This window comes from Argopecten irradians, chromosome 1 (assembly GCF_041381155.1).
Source record: "Argopecten irradians isolate NY chromosome 1, Ai_NY, whole genome shotgun sequence".
Taxonomy (NCBI): Eukaryota; Metazoa; Mollusca; class Bivalvia; order Pectinida; family Pectinidae; genus Argopecten; species Argopecten irradians.
In genome coordinates, this window is record NC_091134.1 from 12633402 (window position 1) to 12659271 (window position 25870).

The 25870-nt window shown below is 34.4% G+C and overlaps 1 protein-coding gene across 1 annotated transcript; it reads right to left on the reverse strand.

Moving 5' to 3' along the window:
- Nucleotides 1-639: 639 nt before the first annotated feature.
- On the reverse strand, nt 640-24804 carry LOC138317981 (protein Wnt-4a-like). The gene is made up of 4 exons (XM_069259988.1): nt 24311-24804; nt 18532-18767; nt 14452-14729; nt 640-3382 (listed from the first exon to the last, which is right to left on the reverse strand). The coding sequence occupies exons 1-4, from the start codon at nt 24394-24396 to the stop codon at nt 2915-2917; spliced, it is 1068 nt and encodes a 355-aa protein (XP_069116089.1). The 5' UTR covers nt 24397-24804; the 3' UTR covers nt 640-2914.
- Nucleotides 24805-25870: the final 1066 nt, after the last annotated feature.

Below are 25870 nucleotides of genomic sequence, written 5' to 3' on the forward strand. Positions count from 1 at the left end.
CAGTGATATATACCTCTATAATATGGGCAATATCTTTTGCTATCACAAAGAGACACATCATGGATATGCTACAGTCTCTTAACACATACATTCTGTAAACCAGCTTTCTTAATAAAACTATTTACTTAAGGTAAATCAAGGTAAATTCGCGAAAGTTTTTTTTCTCCGAAAATTAATATCCATCTGAGTTATGTGGCAACGTATTTAAATTAAAGCAAATTATACGCAAAAATTAATATCTCTGCGAACACAATTTAAAACGTTGTAGCCGCGAAACAAGTTGGTTCATAGCATGGAGGGAATACAGTTCTTAAATCACCGTAGTGATAGATGTCCAGCAATTGATATACACTGGCGCTTACACTTCCGAATCTCCTGGGAAAAGTGCAGTTTTCCAGACAGTAAATAACTTTGGTAATATTCAATATTGAAAACAAAAGAGTTTTTTTCAGTATTTTGTATTTAATTTGTTTGATATTCACAATATATGAGACATAGTTGAACATAGTTTTGTACAACAAATAATATCATATCACAAATTGGCGACCAACAATAAACAGACAACGTTCGTCACATATTGTGTATGGGACGTTATACACATTTGGTGCACTGACAACAGTAAAAGGTCATTATGGTCGGTTTCTTAAGATGTCGAAATCATTATAGTTGCGATAATGTATCCGATAAATTTCCATAAATATTTCAATTGTGATTTTTCGAAAGAAAAGCATTTTCCGAAACTTAATTTCCCTGTCATTTCAATATGTTTCTGATGATTTAGTTTTTGTTTTGTTTTTATTTTGGTTCTTTAGAAATTCATTTTGATACAAGTGGAATTTAATCATGTAATAATAAATCATTAACTGAGAAAAATCATATTAATCCATCTCCAGCGAAATCAACATTTTTCGCTCATGCTAAATCAATTTTAGATTTGACCTTTTGTATGTTCAATGACGGTTTACATATTTACAAAACAACACAAAAACATATATATCGGCAGCACTATATAGACAACAAGCTCAGCGAAACGTATCACATTTTGATTTCATTTTAAAACACAATATTTCTCCATTTTACTTCTGAAAATATTGCCAAGACCACTCATACACTAGAGAACTGCCAATCGCAACACACATTCCACATCAGGTATTGTCGATTTCAACACACATTTCACAGAAACATCTATTCGGGACGCATCATATCATCTTTCTATCATATTACTATCCTTACCTAGCCCTATTATAATATATTGTATTATATTTATAATATTTAGAGATTCCAATCAAGACAATGATAACATTTATTTTGTCCTATGATATATATTATGTATATTTGACGATATATTTTATATAAAAATGCTCTACAGGCATATATAGAAGGGGTTAACGACTCGGCACATATGATGCATTTGATGAAACACCGAATGCCATATATGACGGTTGAAATTGCTGTGAAAAGTACCGCTGTATATTGCAAATACATCTATTTTTGGATACATCAAAATGCAGTAAGGTCAGCGGTATGACATGGTACCATTTGTATATTTTGTATGTCATATATTGAATGAGAACACACATATATAGGCAAGATTGGGCCTACGCTGTATAGAAATAGGGACTGGTCCAATATAATAAGAATTATAATGAAAATTAATATCAATATCATAATTAAAAATTCTATCGACGCATTAACGTAAGTGAGGTAATTTGACATATACAGGTACATTACTATCATTTATATTCTTATTACTCTCTCTTAAACATCATCTTCTCAATCTCTTTTTATCTCCCATCAACTATCTCTAAGATTTTAAGCAAAATATCATATAGGTAAATATTTTGAAACAAAAAAATAGCTATTTGATATAATCAAATAAAATGTGGTGAAATTATGAAACCTCGAGACATTTGAACTACGGCGTTGAATTTAGGAAAGACAAAATTTGAAAACTCGCACAATAATACGGAACGAAAAAATGTTCTGAACCGACTAGGGAATTACTTTGGAACAGGTGAGACGTGTGTGTGGTATAAAATAACTGATTTGATGAAAGAAGAAAGTATATATATATAAGTGTGTATATCACATACGGCGATAAAGATTAAAATGATTGGCTAACGACTCTCTGATACAGTAACGTAGTGCGCATGCGCACGGCCCTGTGCGCCGCACCTGCCCTATTAAAGAGCGACGTTATATAATGTAGCTATGCTATCCCATGGCAGAACTGTTATATTAAATAAAATATTACTGGCACTAGCATTTTAAAGATATACTATCCCAATGAATAAATTACGATGAAATCGATATCTCAATCAGAAAATAATCGATATCACTTTTATAATGACAGATTTTAATCTACAAACCTATTATAATAAATACTCTATAATTTGTATCATATGTTCCTAAGGAAACGGCATTAATGGAATATTTTCATTAGATGCTCTGCACAGAGATGCATAAACTAAAATATCAACAATACAGAGTATATATAATATCATAAACACATAACAGTTGTGTAGTCAAGGCAACATGAGTCACGTGGTTTGTTGTCTTTCTTGACTAACATGTTACATACATTCTTGTCCATTTAATTTGCATTATTCCATTGTTTAGATCCCATTCTTTATCTGCCATTGTATACCCGTTTAACACTGCGTATGCATGTGTAGTTCCGCTGGCTTCGGTCTAGACCATTGTCATTGTAGCACATATGTAGCACGTTTTGTAACTTCTGGTTGCAGGTCTGGCGTAACTTCCGGTTCCCATATAGATGGAAGAGGTTTCCAATCAGACGTTCGGGACTTATGGCCAATTATTTGCACAGCAATTGTGTGTGTTTAGCCGGAAGAGCTCTGTCGTCACTTGGCCCTGTTACACTTTTGATTCTATTATCTGTAGGAAGAATCTTTTATTTACACGTGTGTTCATCTATTTCTCGTTCACATTTCTTACATGTGACGTAACAACACCAATGAAACTTACACGAACACCTGTCCACGATTTTCCTCCTACGAGTCTCGTAGCCTCTACCACAGCACATTAAATCACAACCATCAATAGCTTTTGATGTTTTGTTACAAACCCTCCCCGTTGTGCCCAGGGACCCTGTTTTCGGGTCGGGCTCACAGAAGTCAGGGGATGCTATCAGATAAACAAGATCTGAGTTTGTGTGAGGTTTAAACTGGGGATTTACTGGAATAAGACGTGGTCGTAACTTATTTCTATCCAGTTTCACTTCGGTTGCTCCGTCGAATTTTTCTTTCACAATTTGTCCAATTTCTCTGAAGGTTGGCATGGCTCTCCAACAAGTTTTCATTTCGCAGGATCCGGACACACCATGACATTTACATTGTCTCACCATGTTATCTTCAACAGCCTGTTATGAAAAAAAGATACAAAATAATTAGTGGAAAATAGGCAAAAAGTCAAAACCTTAACAAACATTTGTTATATATCCACACAAATCTTGTCAGTTTACATAAAAGTTATAAACCAATTTTCTATATGATAAAGCTGTTCATCCTTCTAGAACCCGTAAAACTACTTCAATTCCAGAAAGAAAGAAAAACACGAAGTACTTTGACAGTTATTTTAAAAATGCTATTTTTTCTTCGAGTGAAGCTATTAGTTTAATACAATATTGGAAAATATATAAAATCCACCATTTAGTTGAGAATATACTTTAGAAATGTTTTACATAGTGTTATTTTAAGATCAAGTGCACTTTTTTCTAATAGCATTATGTGTTAAGTGTCTGTGAATGATATGAAGTGTCAGTGGGCGACATCTACAGATAATTGAACGACTTTATCTGGTTTTCACTTGTCATGATTGAAACTAAGATTTTAAATAAATCACTCCCAGGGTTGTATAACTGTTTGGAATGACGTTTTGACGCCTTTATCCGATAACAAAATTAAACGGAAACATTTATGCCCTTCGTTTTAACGATGTACAGGTGACCCAAACTATATGGCATAAAATACATTGGATCAGAAAAATTCGACAAAATACAGTCCAGATGCAGCCGAGTATAAGTTTGAGATATATTATAGATTGAACATTAGTGAGATAGGATGGTCCGTCCGTCTCAAACGGTTACCAATTTAGTTGTTTATACGAAAGTGGATGTAAGTACGTATACGGAGCGTAAACGAGGCTGAACATTGAAGCCTCTCGGTGTTATGAGACGTATACGCAGAAGGTACTCCGTACAAACAGTTCATGATTTAATGAATCCACATTAAGAATGTCCATATTAATTAGCATCAAGTAGCGAACATAAGCTCTACTGGTTAATCTGACTTCATATGAACCTCATGTACAAGTATACTTTTCGATTATCATCGTTTTTAAAGATACGTAGTCCCTATTTAATACTTTTAACTCTTTTCAAGGGTCACTCTTTCAAAAGAAACATTTACTTTTAACATCTATGTACTTTGTTGTTGTGAAGTATTACCGCCTTGTAACCACGCAGGTTAATAATATGATGTATAGTATATTGCATAATGCATATCTACGTTTCAGTGTCAGTTACATTGAAGCGAGTATTGAAATACACATGTTAAAACATATATATTGAGTTTCGGTCAGTCATGTTTGCAACAGGTGTTAAGATGATTACCAGCTTTAGAACTTTCTAACATTTTAGTTGTTTCCGTGTGTTCATCGATTCGCTGTAGGCTATTAAGTTAATACAACAGATATATGAATTATTGTGGGTATATTTACTACACCAGAAACCTGTTAGTAATCACCCAATGATCCTCGGGCGGAGATTTTATCATCGATAAGATTAAGTGTAAATCTCTTAACAAAAGTTTGCGATAGTTATCATAACCCGAACCGTAATTTCTAATACCTCTCAGTTTTTATAGAACCTGTTTGATTTATAAAGTCGACGGCGTTGCTTTGAAAATATAGTCTTACAACATTCTTCAAACAAAAGGTTGATGCTTATTCGGATTAAGTGTAATTTTTCTAATCCGTTTTGGAGCTAGATATAAATCAAGTTCATATAGGCGCTTGTTTGACGGAGTTAACATTGGCGTCAAACCTCTTCTTGACTTAGATACAACATCAAGAAAAGATGGCAGAACATTCCTCGTATTTGGCAACGATGATGCCTGTGCAACAATTCTGTCGTGTACAATTACGTTAGTCTGAGACACACGTGCATTTAGGCATGTGAAGATCATTTCCATCAGTGTAGATATTCAATAAAAAATCTTTGATTTTCTGATAACTTCAAAATAGAAAAGGTTGGTTTTCAATGACGTGCTGTTAGCACTTTCAACCACAACTTTTCAATCGTTCTTATCTCTTCGTTTCTTACATAATCGGTTTATTGTTACGAACTCTTATATCACATTTATCAGCATTGCACATCCATAGAAATTTTCTTCTGATTTATTTGAGAGCTAAGTAAAAACGTAAGTCATCTTCATTAATTTTGGGTTAATTATAAATGCCTATAGCGTCTTGGGTTCCTCTTGAAAGAAGCTAGAATTTAATTTAATTTGTAATAGGTGTTTGAACGTCTCACCTTGAAAATCTCTAGTTACATTGGAATTTAATTAAACGCAGCGTTTAACCCGCAACCGTTACATTTAAATGTTCTCCTCTCTTATCTATGATAACTGTTTGTTTATAATCTACAGCACGTGCTACTCGTGTAATCCACACTTGCCGATATTTATAGTGTTTCGGGGGTTTGTAAAACTAACTACTGTAACAGAAACAATATGTTTTTGTCTTATTTGTTTTATTCGTCACTCAACGAACAGAAGTTTACACAGTACATAATTTTCTCCTTATACATAGCATAAAGATCTACATTGCTGATGTATCGTTTAAATAAAGTATCTAATACCCGAGTTCCCGAGTCATACACTTTTCACTGTTAGCTTCTTGTCCTCAAGTTTTAGGCCATGTTGAGAGGTATTGACAAATAACATCGCTATTAAATGCCACATCAAAATATGCTTCCTGATAATTCATGACTGCCTGAGAATTTTTATTCTATCAGTCTCGATAAACTGTGTTTCACACACTAATGAAGTGATATGGTATGTATTCAATTGACCGTGCGTTTTTCCAAATCGTAATCTTCGTATTAATAGCGACTGAACGATGCTGAACACTATCATTCAACCCCGTGGAACGACAGTCTGTACCCCCAATGGGGAAATCTCGGGCCTATCACCGAAACACTTTACGAGCAAGTCGTAAAAACCTTCACGCGGTCGCATTGGCTCTAATTCATCTATTATCAAAATGTGAACATTTTATCAAAATTGACATGTGACCCGATGCCAATGAAATATAACAAATGATCGGGGCTGCCAACACGATATTTAGTTGTGATTTGTTGACCATTCATTTGTCTGGTATAATCCTATCGGCCGGAGGTCCGGTCAGTTTGGCCGATATATCATCTACTAAACTGCCATCTGTCGGTAGAAAAACCTGGCGGGCAGACAATCGGAGTATTAATGTCACCCACTAATGTCATGTGACATGTTACGTGCTAATTTCAATGTGCGGGGCACGTTGCCAGTGAATGATCTTAACACATTGTTCAGTGTTTTTATATTGGTATCTCGGCTGTAAACACCTTGTTTTGTGGACAGTTGAAATGACCCCCGGAACATAAATCACAATATACGACCTTCAGCCAAACAATTTGTTTGCGTGTCCGACTGAATCATAATGACCTTCTCTTGGGATACGAAGCAGCAGATTTCAAGAAAACCAGATACTCTTACTAGAATTTTGTTTGTTTTATCATTTATAGCTTTTTGCTGTATCTTTACCAAAAGTGTAAAAAGGTCAGTGCTAAAAAATATCACACTTTATCATCCTTACGACGTGCAAACCTTGCAATATAAAATGGCAAAAACTTCAGCGTAGAATTTGAAAACTGAAAATACCAAAATACGAGTTTTCCTCAGCAGAAGTCTCTAAGACACTAGAACATATGTATGTTATACCCTAAACATATGTAATGTTTGCTGAGAAAGTCAGACATGGTAATGCTTATCCTTTGAAGGGCCTAATTTTAATTGTTTACCAACGGTAAATATCTGGTCAGTACATTAGCTGATTAAAACGCTAGACGTTGAGACGTTTTCCTTGGCTACTTCGGATTTCCACAACTTGGCAGTACCATTAGCATTGACAAATGAACACGTAGATTCGTCAACATAACTATTCATCCACCATCTTAAATCCGACAGAAATTCGAGTAAGCTTGAAAATTCTGAAATCCGAAAACTTTTTCTCTTAATATATGTATTTTTGTGCTATAGTGGTCATTTAAATTTACAATAGATACAATGGTTCTCGTTATTTCTTCCAAAAATGTTACTTAAAATATCAAAACATGAATAAGCTCACGTATGGAATAATGCTGTGAAGACCACAGAAGCTGAATATGCATATAATACGAACGTAACGTTAAAGATGATGGGGTGACTCGATTTAGATCTGAACTGTGTGTCGAATCATTTATAGTGTTTGTTTTGAGTAATAAACTCACATTGCAGCGACGATTTAAGTTAAACTCCATTCATTCACAGCCCAAGTCTTTAAGAACTGATTGACTATTTTAAAACTACCAAGCATACGCGGAATAAGGAGGGAAACTGTTTTGATCTTTCAATACCGGTGTCTTATATAGCACATTCGTTCTTTCATCGTATGCAATTTCCAATGCATTAAATGAATGAAAGACGGAGGACGTGGAAATCGCTATTGAGTGTATCACCTTCGACATCAATCATAGTCAGGGTGGTATAAACGCTTAAAAGGGTGGTATACAAAAAGTGTTTGAAAGAACAGGAAATATTAGCCTTCAATTTGATGAAATTAAGTTGTAATTATGAGATATATTTCCTTTTGAAGATCAATTTCAATGCTAATTTTCTCTACATGGGATCAGTTTTCAAATAACGGTTGTAGCGATTACCTAACGATAAAACGAAGAGACTTTCATATCTTTTTATGTTCAATGAAACTGGATGAATTCTCTTGCACTTTGTTCTGTAAACCTAGAGGAAAGATTACATTTGTTTCACTATTGTATAACGCTTCCCCTTGAAAATCACATCAAGATATTTCAATTTCGTATCTTATTCCTGTATGTTTTCAAATATTGTGAAAGATATAATCTTGATGAGAAATGCTGAAGAATGCATTCATGTCTGATGTCCTGTGTGCAGAAATAGTTGTATAAACAATCCCATCTATTTATAAAATGGCGTATCGTAACTATTACTGAACAACTCCTAAAAACTTATCTTAGATGTGTGTTTTAAGAAATTCGTAAAACACAAAAATGTGATCAATGGCCTTCTCAAAAAGAGATGGAACTCCCATACTTCTCTTCAACAATTCGCATATTTTGCCATATTTTACGAATCAGTGACATGGATTTTGGCGCTTTGCCTGAAGAATGTAGGGACGTTCTTACTGTTTGTTTGCGTTCTTAGCGTGAAGTATTGCGGCGTGGGTTTCTCCCCCGTTACACGTATCTTCCCACTAAACGACAATTTAATGATAATTGAAAAACCAAGCACCCATGAGATTTTGGAGGGTGGCATTGTTTGGTCGAAATTCTTTAGAAGTTTTTTACTCTAATTTCTTTCACATGAATAAGTTATTAAGGACATTTTATCAAAGCAATCTCTTGATTCATGGCATGATTGTGTATTTGTATTTCTTGTTATCACTCCAGATATTAAATTGAGGTACAATATTGGCTTAATTAACAACGTTAATTAAATTTACAGTCTATAAGTATTGCTTCGAATATTGATAATGCATTTAAGCAGAGAAAAGATATAATTTGTGGTGAATCTTTTCGCTTAATTGTTAATAAGATCTACGGAAGAATAGCAGGAATGATATATCGCATTATTGACCCCTTCAAATCCAAGATGACCTTTTCCAATAAACTGAACTAGGTGCAACGATTTTACTGTAACAAGCATGTAGACTGACTAAGCAAAGAGTGAATGTTTAATCCAAATTTTTGAACGTTCTCATATTTGTCGTCTTAGTATGAAAGAAACAAATAGTGTTTAATATATATATTTTGTTCTAAAAGCGAAACTAGCAGTTAGAACTGGCCTCTTTCTGAAAACTCATAAATCACGTGACGAAATTTAAGTGTTTTGATTCATTTCACCCGCACGACTAATGGTATAACATACTTGTTTGAAATGAGAGGCTTGGTTACGGGAACAAGCTTTCATTACACGGAGTAATACAGACCTAATGTGATGTTTTTTATACATCTGTCACCAAGATATTTTTGTGATTCGCCCAAGGGCACAATTTGTCCCTAGTAAAGCCATCACGGAGAACTTAGCAGGGCTTATTTAGTAGTAAATGTATAAATATCGTTTTCGGCATTGATGATGAATACGAAATGAATTCAACAACTTGATTTATTCGTTTTATGAATGGTGCAGTCATTTTGTAAATATACCATTACCAAATGAAAATATATTTCATATTTGAATTTAAACGTGACCCATTTTGAAATGACTTTAAAGTTAACTTTAGCCTACTTGATTATTTCCTACCTTTGCTCATACTGTCTCGGTGCAATTGGAACATAACGCCATGTCGATTGCGTGAGTATACCAACAACAGCAAAAATCTTTACATTTAGGTTTGCAATATAAAAGGAAAATTGCTTGATGTTATTGCCTAAATATTCCTACTTTTTACTAATTTACATTAGCACAAAATTATTTCACCAATAATAATGAGCTCGTCGTGTATCGGGGAAATATCCTAGGGATTAAGATGCTAGGGTTGTCAGTACTATAACACGTTTAATTCATCAGATTTTAATCCAAATGTCCTTGCTGTTGTACATATACTCGCTTGCAGAGTGAATTATCCTAGATTAGGACACTGAATCACGCGTTGGGTATCTACGCTGATTTAATCTACAAAAACGAATAAATTCACTATAACCGTCAACGATTAGCTGTAGAAGAATGTCAAACTTTATAATTTAATTAGATGAAATTGGGTGTCAGTTGTTTACAAGATGTTTACATTGACACTAAGCATGTCTAGCAATAAAACGTGATACCTCGGTGCAAACAGAAGTCTCGAAACTCGTGAAGAGTGAAGATTCGGGAAGAGTGGGAATTCGTAAACATTGAGACCACGTGTGTTGTGTAACTAAGCGCCGTAGTATACTGCTTTCTCTTTCCAGACATTTTGGAAGTTTTCTACTTTTATTGTTAGCTTGTCCCCAGATATAATCTAAAATCGGTGACGCAATACGACGGAGTTGGTAACACCCATATTAGTTCAGCATTCCTTTATTTCATTGTATGCCTGGAAACATAGTCGAGCACAAATGTTATCTGGGGTGGCATATTATCTCACCACCTGGAAGGTTTCTAAATCTTTTATATTTTGATTTTTTAATATTTGAAAATTTGTCTTTGCCTGATTATTTGAAATATTATTTATTATCATTAGAAATAAAAGCAAAGTGTAGTTTCATCGCTTGGTTTTGTTTGATATGTGTTATAGCTTAAGGTCCTATTAACAGTGGGGTCATTTAAGGAAGTGTCAGGTTAGGGAAATGGAGGAAAACCGGAGTTAACAAAGAAAACTCAGCGACCTACTGGCAGCTGCATACTGCAAACATATGTTTACTTCTTTTGTTGTCTTAAAAGTATGGTTTATTTCTCAAATGTAAATAATGTAACCTTTTAAATATAAACATTATGTAAGATATATATTTTTGTTATCTGACATTACATACTAACATCTAAACCATAAGATTAATAGGAGCATGATAGGACTACCTAACTAACCACACACTGGCCTCCCAACAGCTGGGATCTATAACACCAGTACGGAGTCGTGAAAAAGTATGCAATGTATCAACTTCATTCATGAAATATTTGTAAATATCTTGTAACCTTACAAACGCGAAAATGTGTGTTTATTTTATTGAAAATGACACGTCTAGAGGATTTAAATATGGAAACGTACGTAGTAGTGGCATTAAGCATGCCAGGGAAAAAAGATTCGTTTACATCGAGAGGTGTCGACAAAAGTTTATAATTCAGCTGTATTTTGAGAACATTTCTTGCATTTAAGGGTTTATTTCTTCATCCTCTCTAAACACAACTGTGTTCTCAAATCTCCAGCCCTATAGCTAAACCCACAAACTCGACAACCGCCGGTAGATTGATAAAGCCACAGTGATGCATCATCTTTGTGATGGTTACTGTATGTATAACCGCAGTCGTGAGAGCTGGATTGACAGATTTATGAATGACATGAGATATCGTTTAGTTTTATTTGACTCCCCTCCACGATAAATCCAATACATAACGTGTTAAGTGGACAGGTTTGATGTCAGGTTTCAATACAATTCCTGATTTTTTGCCTTCAAATAATCTGCGAATTATTAACGGCATCAAGATACAGTCCAACAGTTTTGTTAGACTCGACGTGAAGTTATTATGAACTAGGAAGTTTTTAGTAATGAAGTAATGACTAGCGCGCAGCATACATCAACTTAAACGGCTTTGATATGATATAAGGGGCAGTTTAGGTGTTGTATTCGTGATAAATTATGTGGTTTTGCCACTTAGAAGAATTTCGTACACCTGTTTTATGGAATTTCATAGCAGGTGTCAACATCTTACTTATACAGGTATACATGAGCTTGAAGCTGGGTTAATATATATTTTTTTACTGTAGCTAGTTAAGGGGTCAGCATTTTACTTATATAGGTTTATGTGTAGCTTTTCGACGATAACATGTGTTTGTCTGGCTTAGTGTAGCAAGTTTCTTTTTCATATTCTGACAAATACAGTTCAAGGTAATAGCAAATTGGTACAAATATAAATTATAAAGAATATAAAATGCACGCTTCAAGGTTTTTTCATCATTCATATAAAAACCACATTACTTTAATTTGGCTTTCGATTCATCAAACACTTAACCACAATATCTGAGTGATGTGAGATTTAGTTGAACCTTTCATTCAGTCTTATTTATTAAGTATTCGTTATGCACACGACTCGCGTCCTCAAGAGTGCTTATTCACGTTAAATATGGTTTAAAGTTAGGTATGAAAATTTACAAATCGAGTTAACGCTGCCCGAAAACGTTAAACAGATATATCTATGGGTCATTATGATATAAATGTATACAGACTTCTATTTAGGTGTGACTAGTCGTGTACTTAAGGATATGAACCAGGTGTGATATATAATGGCACAGGTAAAAAACACATCAATTACAGGTATGGGAGATTTTAATGGAATATTTTGACTCTGTTGACGAGAGAGTATCCCTGCTATGCCTCGCAGTTGTCACGGATCGACGAATAGTGATGGAGAAAGTTAAGGTGTGAATTTCTATCTGTTTATAAATACACAAGCCAGGTGTTTTGGCAGGGTAGACCTGGTATTTATATTGATATATACAGCGGCTAAGGGTACAAAAGCATGTCTTCCTATCCTCAGTTATGTCTTAATACGGTTTTCCTTACAATGCATCTGCTCAGAGGGGGCCGCCAAACATAGTCAATGAATTTAGGAAGAGTTAATGTACGACAGCTATTTTTTGCGAGATTTATATTCTTCTGATGAAGAGTTACTTTAGAATATCAATTTAGCAAGATAAGTTCAATGAATTGCCAAATAATAACTGTAAGATGATCTTTTATCTAGTGCTCATGACACAAAACTGGTCAAATGACTCTTCTTAATGTGCAGTATTTGGCGTTATGAAATGTTTTCTTGTGTTTTTGCTTCATACAATTTCTCGCTATTGAAATCACTTCAATAGAACGTTTCATTATTTCACACGTGTGTTTAGCCAGTGTGTAGCACTCACGCATTGTGACTTCGTTGTAGAGCCACGCCTGTGGTGCACACTAAGAAAGAAAAGTTACCGGTCCGGAAGAATAAAAGCTTTTCATTTACCAGGGAAACGGATGGGAAGCAGCCCCTTAAAACAATGTGCCATTATCGATGTTATTTTAGACCTTTTTATTCGATTATAGTGTCTAGATCAGCGATCTTAACTTAAGCACGCGTTATTGTATATTGGCTTGCGGCGCCATCACTTACAACCCTCGCTAAAACGACCCTAGTATAGCTTTCGAGGATTTGGGGGGACAAACTATCTTTTTCTGATCTAACTTTATTGGTAAAATTAATAGCTTCTGTCGTGTGTCAGACCGCTTATAAGCTATGGTTGTAATATCAGCTTTATTGTATTGACATTTTACCAATTTATGGATGAAACCTTGAGTGCTTTAAAAAGTGTAACGGTTCTGATGGCTATTGTTTTTCGGGTGTTGCTTACATCACGTCTCATACTGGTTCATTGTGTCAGCCGGTAAGTTTGTGAAATAAATGAATTCTAATAAATAACTTTGTTTTTAAACTTATCTTAAGGTCCAGGTTGTAAACTGTGTGATAAACGATAATTATCAAAGAAGCATGGTTAGTCCTTTTCGAGGGGGCGAGAAAGTTGTAAAATAGATCCGGATTTCACTTTCGCCGGCTGGTTCAGTAATTAGATTGTCAATTACTCGGTTCAAAATTCATTCCCCTGTATTTACATAATTTGTCTTTCAATATCTATAAACATTAAATTGGCATTACAATGGAGAATGTCCTAGGGACGTTTGGGGAAAGTGTCCAGTATTGTGGAAATAAAATAGGCTCACAATCGGGCCGTGATTTACGGGACTTTTGACACTTCTCTAAATCCTGGGAAAAGTGGTTTGGCCATTACACTTATAGAGATGTGAATCCCTCCACCCCAATAACGCCGGGCGATCCACGATAAATTATGCGCCACATCTCTCGTTAATAAAAGGTTGGACATAGATCCAGCTTAATCCCATTGTACCCCTAACATCAAAATACCCATTAAATCGGTCTAAAAGTCGTCGCGGGGCGATTGCCGGAAAGGAGATCTATATTTATGCGTCGGGGCTTCTAGCTAGTGGGAGGAGAGATGAGCTTGAGTGCTTGGGGATGGTTCATAATACACCGTACAATATGTCGGTGGGAATGCCAAGTTAAAACGTCACTCAGAAACGTCAAGTTTTAATTTAAACTCGTGATGGATCGTTCTGTTTATAATTCTATTTAGCATCTCTTTTAAATTGTTCATTGAATTTCTCATTTTGTAAACTATCATTATTGATTTAGAATAAATGAAATACTAATTAATTCCTCAGTCGATGCCAAAAATGTTTATAGAAATAACAATGCTGTGATAAGAAATCTTATTTCCACATTTTACTTTAGTTTTGAACAAGCAAACTATGTTATTTATTTGAAGGCTTTCAGACATTTTCGGTGATGTTTGCCAAAAAAAAAGAAGAAGAAAATCATTCATATTTTTGGAATCATTAAAACTATAACTCACCTTCCTTCCGGCCTCATTATTATGTAAATTCATAAGTTTCCTTCCAGAATTTTTTATATTCCGTCTTCTCTCACGTGCATCAACAAATTGTTTAGAAAATGCTGTTCCATAAGCTATATTGTCTGAACAGCCAGACCACTCGAATCCCTTGGGACTTCGGCCTGTTATTGATCTGTCACAACCACACCTAGAAAGGGCACCACTACTGCACGCGCGCGTCACTGCGTGCGCAACACCTGCTGCAGAAATTGCATGAACGAATGACGCTTCTCTTGTACCTGGAATAAAAAGTAAACAAAGTATGTTACTTGTAATGTTTTACTCTCAATTAATTTCATATGCATATCATTCCATAATCGCTACGATTAAACATCAAAAATGCGTTAATTAATCATGTTTTCCATTAATAAACACCAGTGATACTGTTTTTACAATTAACATATTAATGTATGATCTTCATGTTATGGTCGATTCATTTTCAAAATATATATAATATTTATTTAGTGTTGTCTAATGATGTCCGCAAACGAGGCTCTCACATTCCTGTGGGTGAACTCGCATTATTTTTGTTATCGGCCTTATAACAAAGCCTTGCTAGACCACTTAAGTGTATCTATGTACTTTATGTTGGGTCTGGCTTTATCAGTAGTACAAACCATTTCACTCTTAAGTAGAATGATAAAACATCATAAACGTATCGATGTGTAAAGATGGACATATGAGTTAGGGCCAACGAGGAGTAGCTACTAACCAAATAAATCATCAGCGCGTGAGCAATGTCTCGTGAGGTTGAAAAACCGAAATCCATGAGATACATGATATTTACATCTTCGAAAGAAGTAAAATAGAATAATTTTCTTCGTCTTAGTCACTTAAATATAAAAGTGCCGCATTTCCAAAAACAAGTTTTCATAATTTTGCAGAAAATAAATGCCAAAATAGATATATAAAGCTAACGAAACGCAACACATGTTAGGTTTGCTTGCTTCCATAATCACTTCCTAACAGTTCTCAAATCGTCTCAGAATTGTTTATGCTTTATCTCTTTGAACGTAATACACTTTCACGTGATGAACGAGATCGTATCGTCATCGGATAGTTCCACGGCACCAATCAACATCAATCCTAAAAGACCAGTCGTCTTCTTTCAAACGTACGCGAAAGTCGTGAATTGTTTCAGGCGCTAAATGTTACATTTGTATTTGTTTACAAATAGGTGAAAGTAAAATAGGTAACAATAATGTCAGGAGTAAGAAATGTTTGAATTTCCCGGTAACCTAGATGTAGACTAGGTCATATTCCCCACGTAATGTGATATATACCTCATTCTTTCTGTGTTTTACAGGTGACTTTCTTCTCCCACGCGACCAGAATTGCTTCTGGCAAAAGATGAGGTTTCTCGTTCAGTTTGCGTCGCATTATACATCCTTGCTAATTAGCAACAGTCAAAATAAAAATGTCCGAAATCTTTTCCTTATTCTAAAATTAGGCACATGTTTTGGTATCGTCGTTCAAAAATGAAAAGAGACACTAAAAATATACCAAAATGTCATTTTCCTCTTTTAAATCAATGAATGAAAAAAATCTTTAATTTTATCACAATCGTGCCCACCCTCTAAGCCAGAAGCATATCTGGCGTATCTATTTGTCATCGAAATGGCTGAGTAAGATTGTACTGTCTTGCGTCAAAAAATACAATACAAGTTATCATTTTTTTGGTCTGCTTTGTACGAGTTACCTTGACGGTGTCATAACACCGCTGTCCACTGTTTTGCTGGACTATATTGTGGACTAATTTCTTGTGTAAGATACTGTCGTGTCTAACGAGTGTCAAGTGGTGAAATATTGTCCAACATATTCCCTGTAGCAGCAACCGTCTCCCCTCATCTATCTAACCAACAGACACGCCAGATTTTTCTCTTCCTAACATTACATAGACATCACTGTAAACAACATGTTTATTTCATACACGTTTCCTTATTCCTTTAGCGTAATCAAAATCATGGCAAATCATCATTTCGAAAGAATTGTCCTAAAATTTTCTTGATGAGAAATGGAATCGAAGCTATGAATTAAAGTTGAGCTCTACTGAATTGTCAGAAATGTTAATTTCAGGAATCTTTGAAAGGTGATTATTGAATCGTTTGACTAAAAGGTATTTTTCGTTCATGTTTGGAAATGATAGTGTTTCGAATGTTCTGAAACATATTGCTATGGAAATGATTGATTGTAATCGACTTTTGTTCGCGAAGGTTATAGAAAAGTGACCATTTCGGTAACTGTTGTGAGCACAGACCAGAATCCCGATTCTGCATTCGAAATACTCAAGCAACTGTGACATCAGCTTTGCATATAGAATTCGATTTCTTTTACTTACCGATCGGTATAACTTGTGCTACATCTTTTCAACTTTTGTTTATCTACTAACATATGGCCGTTTATGTAAATAAGATTTTTGTTTGTTTGTTGACGCTGTTTGACAAATATCGAAATAATAAACAGTTAAACTGGAATTCCATTAAGATAAATACGCGTTTATTGTGTCTAACGATTTTAGACTGTAAAGCATTTATCAGATCTATTTACATTTAGAAGATTAAGCAAACTAAAGCCGTCGCACACTTGTTATATAACCTATTTGAAAACTTGAAATCAATATGATTAAACTACACTAACGTTCTTTAAACGTGCTGTTCGCAATGTGACTTGGTAAAGCGCGCGTAGAATTTCACACGTCCAGTAAAAATAGCCTAAGTTTACCCTTGTGCTATGAATAAAAGTGGGTGAAAGTTTATAAGAATCGACGATTTCTAGATTTTTTTTCTCACTATTCGATAATGTCAGTCATTTTTCTACCACCATGGATCAGATTTCTAATGTGATACGTTCGTGTTGATGAGTTAAAACATAAGAAGAATGCACTTTTAACCAGAAAATATATGTGATATACATAAATGTGCCTGTTTGTGTTGGATATACGGTCGATCTTTCAGCAATGTGACATATATTTACATACAGTAAACTCTAGATTATCAATATGTATACATAGCCTACAGTTGGTGAATTAGCGTGTAAGTGACAGAATCTAAGGCGAACGGAGGTTTTCTGATCAGGCTTGTCAGCTTGACGCGAAAACGTTCTCATTGACTCGTACAGAAAAATAACTTCCAATGTCCGTGTTCAAAAATGACTCCCAATTTTGGTTCAGTGATATTTTCAATATGTATTATAATAAATAATGGTGATAAGTGAGATAAAGATGAACAAAACGCCAAGTCAATGAAATGCAAGACACAGAAATAAGAAGATGTGTACTTATTTTTGGGGATAAGAACGGGGTGTTTTAACTGTGCATGTGGCTTTTCGGATAACGTCACGATTTGCATGCTGATATACGGTAAGGCCTTTGGACAACTGAAGATTCTATATAAAGCTACTGTAATGAATAAGGGGCGTTATTTTTGTCGTTAAATTTGTTAGCAACAATTGTGCATGATGATAAATTAAGGTCGATGACTTAAAATGGGGTTTGTATGGCTAAAATTCCTCGTGCTTTGTACATATTCATTTATTTAACACCTAAAATATCCAGCGGTTTATGAAATAGCTAAAAGGCTAAGTAATTTAACATTAAAACAGGCGTTTCCGAAATAACGGTCATCGATTTCATGTGCTATCTTTGCCAAGAATTTCATAGGCTTGACATTGTGATTACGTAACAAGTGATTTAAATATTTACTTGTCTGTATGTGGAAAGTTTTGGGTATTCTTCATGCTATAGGTTAAATCAGTTTTTACTGAAAGAAAAAAAAGAACTTATTTCCGAGTTGATTCAAATCGCGTTGTCATATCTAATGACTGTTTCATGTTGACTAAATATAGTTTCACTATTGAGTCATGGTGTTCTATTATTTTTTGTAGATTAATTTTCGCAGTTCCTACTCTCCCGCAAAATACGCAAATTTTAATCACACGCACTACAATAAAAATTTGAGACGAAAAATATTTTTTTTAGAATCAGAAGAAATTCTTATACACTCCGTTACATATTGAATCATCAAAGCAGAGAAATGTACTTACCTAATTTAAGAACATTTCCAAAAACCTTTTTAGCATTAACTGTACTACAATTCCACCTTCTATTACGAAACTGAAACTGGCACTCATCTATGGCGGAATGTGCGCCATGTTTTACACTGTCCATTACTTCTAAATTTTTCCTACAAATTTTCTTCTGTCGTTTAACTAATCCAAATAAGGAATCACACATTTCTGGTACTTGAATTGCTGCTACACTGTTCATCCTTGCGAGAGATCTGAAATTTAAAAGAAAATAATAAATCAAATAAATTCATTATTATTGAGGTAAACGAGGACAGCAAACACATTCTAAAAGTACTAGACATTTTATTTTGTTGTAAAATAAACATGGAGCAACATGGGCTTCTTTTGCTGCTTCATCTTAATTTGATGATGCAGTAGGGGAGTTGACATTTCGATTCTGGTGTAACATACTATATCATATTGTCTTGGTTTGAGAAAATACGTGAAATTTATGGTACTTAATTAAGTTTTAAAAATTGTATATTTTTCCAAATCGGTATGATTTATCATTTATCGCAAGAAACATAATTATGTTAGGGTGCATGCATTAAAATCTTGAGCAATAACATTTGCATGAAAGATACAAATAATGACGTGATTATGACAGTTATTCGATCTTTTTTTTTATCCGTCTGCACTTGATTCTAATCTATCGCCCTTGCAGGTGTTTGAGTTATTTGTTTAGCATTTTCGTCTTATCATGAGTGATTTGCGCCATTTCCGTTTGACAAATTGGTTTCTTATGACAAGGTATATTAATTATTATAAGTCGCTATAAATATTTAATGGCTATAAGCCTATAATCATTACTTTTCTCGCGTTGATCGTCAAATTTGTTGTTACAAGGGTGACGAGTGTTTTCACAAACATCACAGCTATTGATGACGTTTGTCACATTTGAGTAAATTAATGGACTCTGGCGAAGACAGCAGACTTCTACAGGCCATCTTACATCAAAAGATATAACAATACTAAGTGGAAACATACAATAGGATTGTTACAGGACGCGGGGCACGAGACAACTCACATTAGTCCGTCCGAAACATGTCCGGATTTCTGTGTCTCCGCTTTATGCTTTGTTCTTTAGTTAGAACATGATTCCCCCGGCATAAGTTTGAGTACTTTTAGTTCGTCCAGTTTATAAATTACTTCGTAATCTTATCAGAATAACTGGACTGGACACCTAGTCAGCACTGTATTTATACTCAATTTATATCAAAGATTCTAGTTATATTTAGAATATGTCCAAACATATACGGAATGTTTGTAGTTTCAAAGGCAACAGGTTTTGGAAATGTCTAACATTCTATCAAGTACAAACATACATGTATATGACTTGGAATACATAAAACACTTTTATCAGAAGTAAATACCCACCATTTTGTATAGTCATTAATTTTCTTTAAAACTAAAGTTGTTACGGATTTAATTATTTTACATTAAACTTATTTGGGGAGCATGTCTCATTAATCATTATAGTCTTAATTTCATTAGTACCCCCTTTATCTCGCGAAAGGTATGGATTCGTGTTAAGTCTACTCATGGAATTCATATTGCTGTAAGAGTTCAACAGTCGATTACGAAGCTTAATTATTTAATTGCTAACGAGTGACTCAAGATTAGTTATCGTGTGAAAATAACGATTTGAGTGAATTTCTCAAGCAAGGAGTTCCCTTTCCTTAGGCATAAACCCATATCTCACATCCATGTGTGTATATACACAAAAGCAATTATACTGAATGAAGCCCATTTATTTACAAATGAACAGAAAAACATATATTTTATATCTATTGGTTTTTTATTACCCTGCTGACGGGTTATCATAAAATGATCTGATAAATTCGTATTTTCGTGAAAGTTCCGGCAAAATCTTTATGTGTTAAAGCCCCAGGGGAGTTAAGGTGCGAACGTTCGTCTTTCGGAGAGTTTGTATTTGTTAAAAAGGACACTATTCATATCCGAAAGTTAGAGATAAAAATCTGAATTATTCAATGTCGTTTTCACACACGGGGTGTTTTAGCATTTAAATATATTTATCGTTAGTTGGATCAGGAGCCTAAACATATAAATATATTGCACATAAATCCATGAATCGCTGACCAACAGTCCGTAGATGTATTTTATAAGATGCCCCACTTGAGATTTTCTGTGCCGAATTAATGAATTCCCCCAACCTACCCCATCCAGCAGCATTAGCTATGCTTTATTCCTATCACAACCTCACCCCTTATCCCAACCCTCTCATGTCAGTGCTGTTATAGTCCGAATGTTTGTCTCGCTTGTAAATGTTGACAAAACCTTATTTTTTTGGTGACATACGGAACTTTTCAGACAGCTTGTATTTCGAACTCTTGACCTTCTCAACAGAATTTGAGTTGTGAGGCTATGAACCTATAAACCGCTATACTGACGCAACGGCAACTTAAATATCGGGATATTTGTGTCAATTACTCGATTCCTAGATCTATTTACATATATCCAGCATGTACGCATAAACGAGTTTACGAAACACGATGTGTGGTTTGCGAACATTACGTGGATTCATTTCATCAATGTCAGAATTTTATTTACATCTATCTACAAACAGAAAATACATGTACATATCTACATTCTGTAGTGAAGGTTCAATATAACGATCAAACATGTGACAAGTGCACAATGAATAAGCATCTAAAATTCGCCAAATTTGGTTAAAATTAATTTTGATAATGAGCAGTGCCATTAATCGATTATCGATATTTGCGGTGAGATAAATTTATGGTTAATTAGGTTCGTAAAAACAGGTGTCATACAGACGACATTTCTGGTATGTAGAAATGTGACTAATATCTAAAACGAATCTGGTATATTAATGACGGAAAAGGATAGAGCGTATCTGTGCGGAACGAGTACAATGAATTACAGTTTTCCATCATTATAAAACTGCATGCTCTATAGGCGGTTATGTTTATAATAGAAATGTTGATTTCTCAATTTATCTACGTCAAAAAAGGAAGAGATACGTATCAGTATACGAATACAGATTTCTGGGCTCTGTTGGAAAGTCGAACAATGTCATTTTCACATTTTATATATTGTGTATCCCAGATGATATCGAGAGAAGATCCTGTCAAAACTAATTTAAAATTGTAATGAAGAGATTCTGTCCTGCAAATCAATTAACACGGCTTTATCGGTGTGTTGGCATTTTTAGTAGATTTCTAGTGGGTTTTTTTCAGGGATAGTGAATGTTCCAATTGAAATGACAACCTGCAATGGCGATAAGGTTAAGTAAAGTAAATAAATAATTTGAATTAAAAACTTCTAAGATAGTTTTGATTAACTCTTGTTGCTTGTTATCGTGCACGAAGAGCTGGTGTACTCAAATATTAGGGTTAACCAATTCGGTGTACATTAATTATATTAAGGATATATGCTACATTTCACGTAAATGAGCGTATTATCTCCCGTTTTAATTTTAGACGTTGTTGCATATTTCGACAGTTGTTTCTTCTATTAAATCATATTTAAAGAACCCTGCTATCTAGGTCATCTAATTGATAACGCTATAATTTTAGAAGTGGAAATACTACAAAGTTTATAGGTAGCAGAAATCTTTTTAAAGCAAAGAGAAATATTTAACAGATAACATTTACCCTTTAACGCACTCCAATCTACTCTAGATTATGGGTATTTGTTATTATCAGAGAGAAGTTTAATTTTCTACCATACAATGGAATGTGTAGCGGCATAAGTGGTTTGCACCTATGATAAACTGCAATAAAACTCTCGCCGTTACGTCCCGAACAGTGAGTGCTTCATTGAAAATCAAATTATAATTTTATCAATTTCGGACAGGGATATACCGTATATGTATATATTAGTAACATCGCAGACGACAGCAGTTACGCAATTTTGTTGACAATTGCAGGTCAATGGTGTTTGCCAACCACCCCCTGTGTTATAAGTATATGATATACTGTATATTATCGAGCGTAACCCCCATGACTCAAGCAATCCCCCTTCCTATTTTATGAAGCTGTCCCCGATGACTCGTATCCGAGGAGGGCGGTGTGTAGTATTGTGATGGGACAGTTTTACGTTGGATGTTTAACAGCAGACTGACTTAAGCTGATCCAATAGCTTTTACAATGCCGAGAGGCTATTATTAAAGAAATAAAAAATCCTCGATTGAAGCCTCTATTTCTATACGAGATTCCTATATGAGCGAAGATCTAGAGTACATGTTGGTTTTGAATTTAACGGAAAACCACACATGAGAATTTATCATTTTGCTTTCCTGCTATCATTTCGAATGTTTACTGAAGAAGAAAATTATATGAAGAGATATTTTATGGTAGATTTTTTATGTTCGAATCCCCTTTAAGATTTCTTGTTAAGAAACCCACACGATTACTCCCCATCACTAACATCTTCCTCATCGAACCGCCCTCACACCGTCCGTTCTAAAAGTTAGTCACCTACAAGGTGGGCTACAGGAAGAAATAAAAATAATTTAATGTAGAACATATACTTTTTATGGAACACAAATTAAGGATGGGACACTGGATGACAACGAATTATCAATGCTTGTAATTTACAGAAAATACAAAATTGAAATCAAGGAAGGGACTTTATCAAAAATGTGGCTAAGGATTTTACAGCGCTGAGACATAGGTCTGACGTTACGATGCTATCTGTACCTGTATTAAGAACTGTACCCGTTAAATGGTCTCTCTATCGTATGTGTATTGTACAAGTCGAGATAAATACTAGCTTGTTGATTATGATATTCAATGCAGTAATCGATTCCTCTTTTTCGACCTGATCCCTCCAACACAAACAACACTTCGATGATAGCCCCTCAATATATGTATAGCAAAACCGTTGTAACGGTAGTCCTTATATATATAATGTAACTCCCTAAAACTTGGGTTAACTTTTGGGAGGGTAGCTATTACAGCTAGAAAGAAATTTAATACTTTAGTACTATGCAAAAATAGGATCCACATTTTTAAAAGTGGGATTTAGTGATTTTTTTTTTATTTTGTGATGATATTACACGATGTTTATTAACGTTTAAGAGAACGAATGCTCCCAAAATGTTCTTAATTTATTTCAGTGATAAAAATTCAATCCGATATCTTCATATAATACCCACGTGTGTATACTAAAGTATTAAGATGTCATATCATGATCGTATGATGTTTCCGAATGTACTAAACACGAAACCCTAACACTGTTAAACACTTGATGGATGCTTTCATGATCCCCAGGTAAGAAATTTTGTGAGTAGACTTCTAGAAAAGCCATACCGTTCACCTATTGTAAAATACGAAAATAACTCAGTTGATTGAGCGGTGCATAATTACCCAGGTGGTATGCTAATGAGGAAGCCATGAATATTTGCATCTCATTAACTAATTTTGTTTTATTACCAAATATATTTCGATTGACGCATTGCTATTTTTCATGATTATAAATCATTAAATAAAAATTTGATATATTATAAATAAACTTAATTAAAGGTTTTACACATATAGATATACGCATTTCGTAAACAATAGATTTTCAAGTGCATAACCTCGGTAAAATGGTTAACAAGTATGTCTTCGCGTTAAGGATTTAACTAAAAAATAAATAACATTTAAAAATGTTAGAGTATAGTGGATTTACAATGTATTATACATGTATGTAGCTACAGTATATATTATTAATATTTATTGAATAAACAATCTGTGATATTACATATAATATAGAAAATAATGATACTTACAACCATCGGATTCCGTCTGCTAACTGTGGAATCTGGACGAGAATATAAACACCCATGAATATATATAAATAGTCCGATCGCTTCATCGTCGTAGAATTAAATCCTTTTTCAACAAATTTATCCAGTACTTGTGAATACCTCCCAATGAATAGAATCAGTAGGTTCCTCCTTTTGATTGTAAACACTTGGTGTTTTTAACAACAAACTCTTTAAGAATATTAAATGCACTATACTTTTATATCGACGTACATCCCGGCGTTATCCAATTATCCACAGAATCACGCAACTTTCCATATTCTTTATCGACAGTGAGGAAATCTTGTATACAAGCGTGCTGTAGACGTGTTTACTATGAAATCCACATTTCTCAAATCCTGGTACATACACTTTCACGTTATAACTATATATTCTCTTACTGTGTATATAACATCAAGTTTTTTCTCTCTTTCTATGCACACTGTAATCTTTCATGCATAAATGAAAGAGTTCTATGCTATCCAGCAACACCAAGGGGCATTTCAACAGCGTTAGCCCCGCCCACTTTTAAGAGGACGACTTTTGATTGGTCCCGCCCAACCGGAACGGTGAAATGAAGTCGTGAATGTTTTTACAAAGGTGTCGCTTCCTATGTTTGTTTGTCAATGAATGGAAAAGGTATCCCTCGCCTCAAACTGACTCGATGATAGCCTATGGTTAAATAAATCTAATTATGTAGTAAAACATCAACTCAGACCGTCTGAAAGCGATAATTACAGGTCTGCGTCACACAAATTTCAAAGTTGTTACTGCAACATTTCTTTAGATAGCTCAGGAGACAGACGGTGAAGTTTCCTGCTACAACAATAGGTTTAATAATAGACTCAAAATATACCTATTGATTTAATAATTGGTGCTATTTTTAGCGACACGATACTAAAACAGATTGTCAATAAGAATTACTCGCCATTCGTGACATCTGAGACAAAAAGAGTCGCGTATGCATTATATAATTATTGTATTTACGTATTAACATAATCATTTTGAGTATACAGTATGTTTTTCACAATTTGAATTTTAAAACAATCTATCGTGCACTATTTTTTAACAGATGGTTAGAAGACAGTGTAAAGTAACGGAAATTGCTTCAAGATTTGAAGCTATCCATTTTCTCTAAAAGAGAAAGCAGATTTTCTTAAGTGCATAGATTCTATTCATTTTTTAGTTTTCAGCTGACGTGTGATTTAGCAGGGTTTAGCTTGTATGTGCGTAAATACGGTAAAAAAAACAGTATTACAATTGAAATTATGCAGGAATACACATTTCCTACTATAATAGCAATGTTACATTATTGTTAAATAAATCTTGTATATAGAACAATGGGCATACTTATCTGACAAGAATAAAATATATAATAACATGTATACAAAACATTATCGATAATTTAGTGCTTAAACATTACACTTTCCACAGAAACGTTTTTAATACGGATGCACATATATAACGACTATTAAAAATAACCGTTTCAATTCAATTTTAGCTATGTATACCTGTGAATTTCTCACCTGCAATTAATAGATGTCC

What these genes read in the sequence shown, in the direction of transcription:
- LOC138317981 (XM_069259988.1), bottom strand. Translation starts at nt 24,396, where the DNA reads ATGAAGCGATCGGACTATTTATATATATTCATGGGTGTTTATATTCTC. An exon ending in GCAGACGGAATCCGATGGTT is followed by an intron (nt 18,768 to 24,310) that starts GTAAGTATCATT and finishes TTTAAATTTCAG; the next exon opens with ATCTCTCGCAAGGATGAACA. An exon ending in ATAATGAGGCCGGAAGGAAG is followed by an intron (nt 3,383 to 14,451) that starts GTGAGTTATAGT and finishes TTTTCATAACAG; the next exon opens with GCTGTTGAAGATAACATGGT.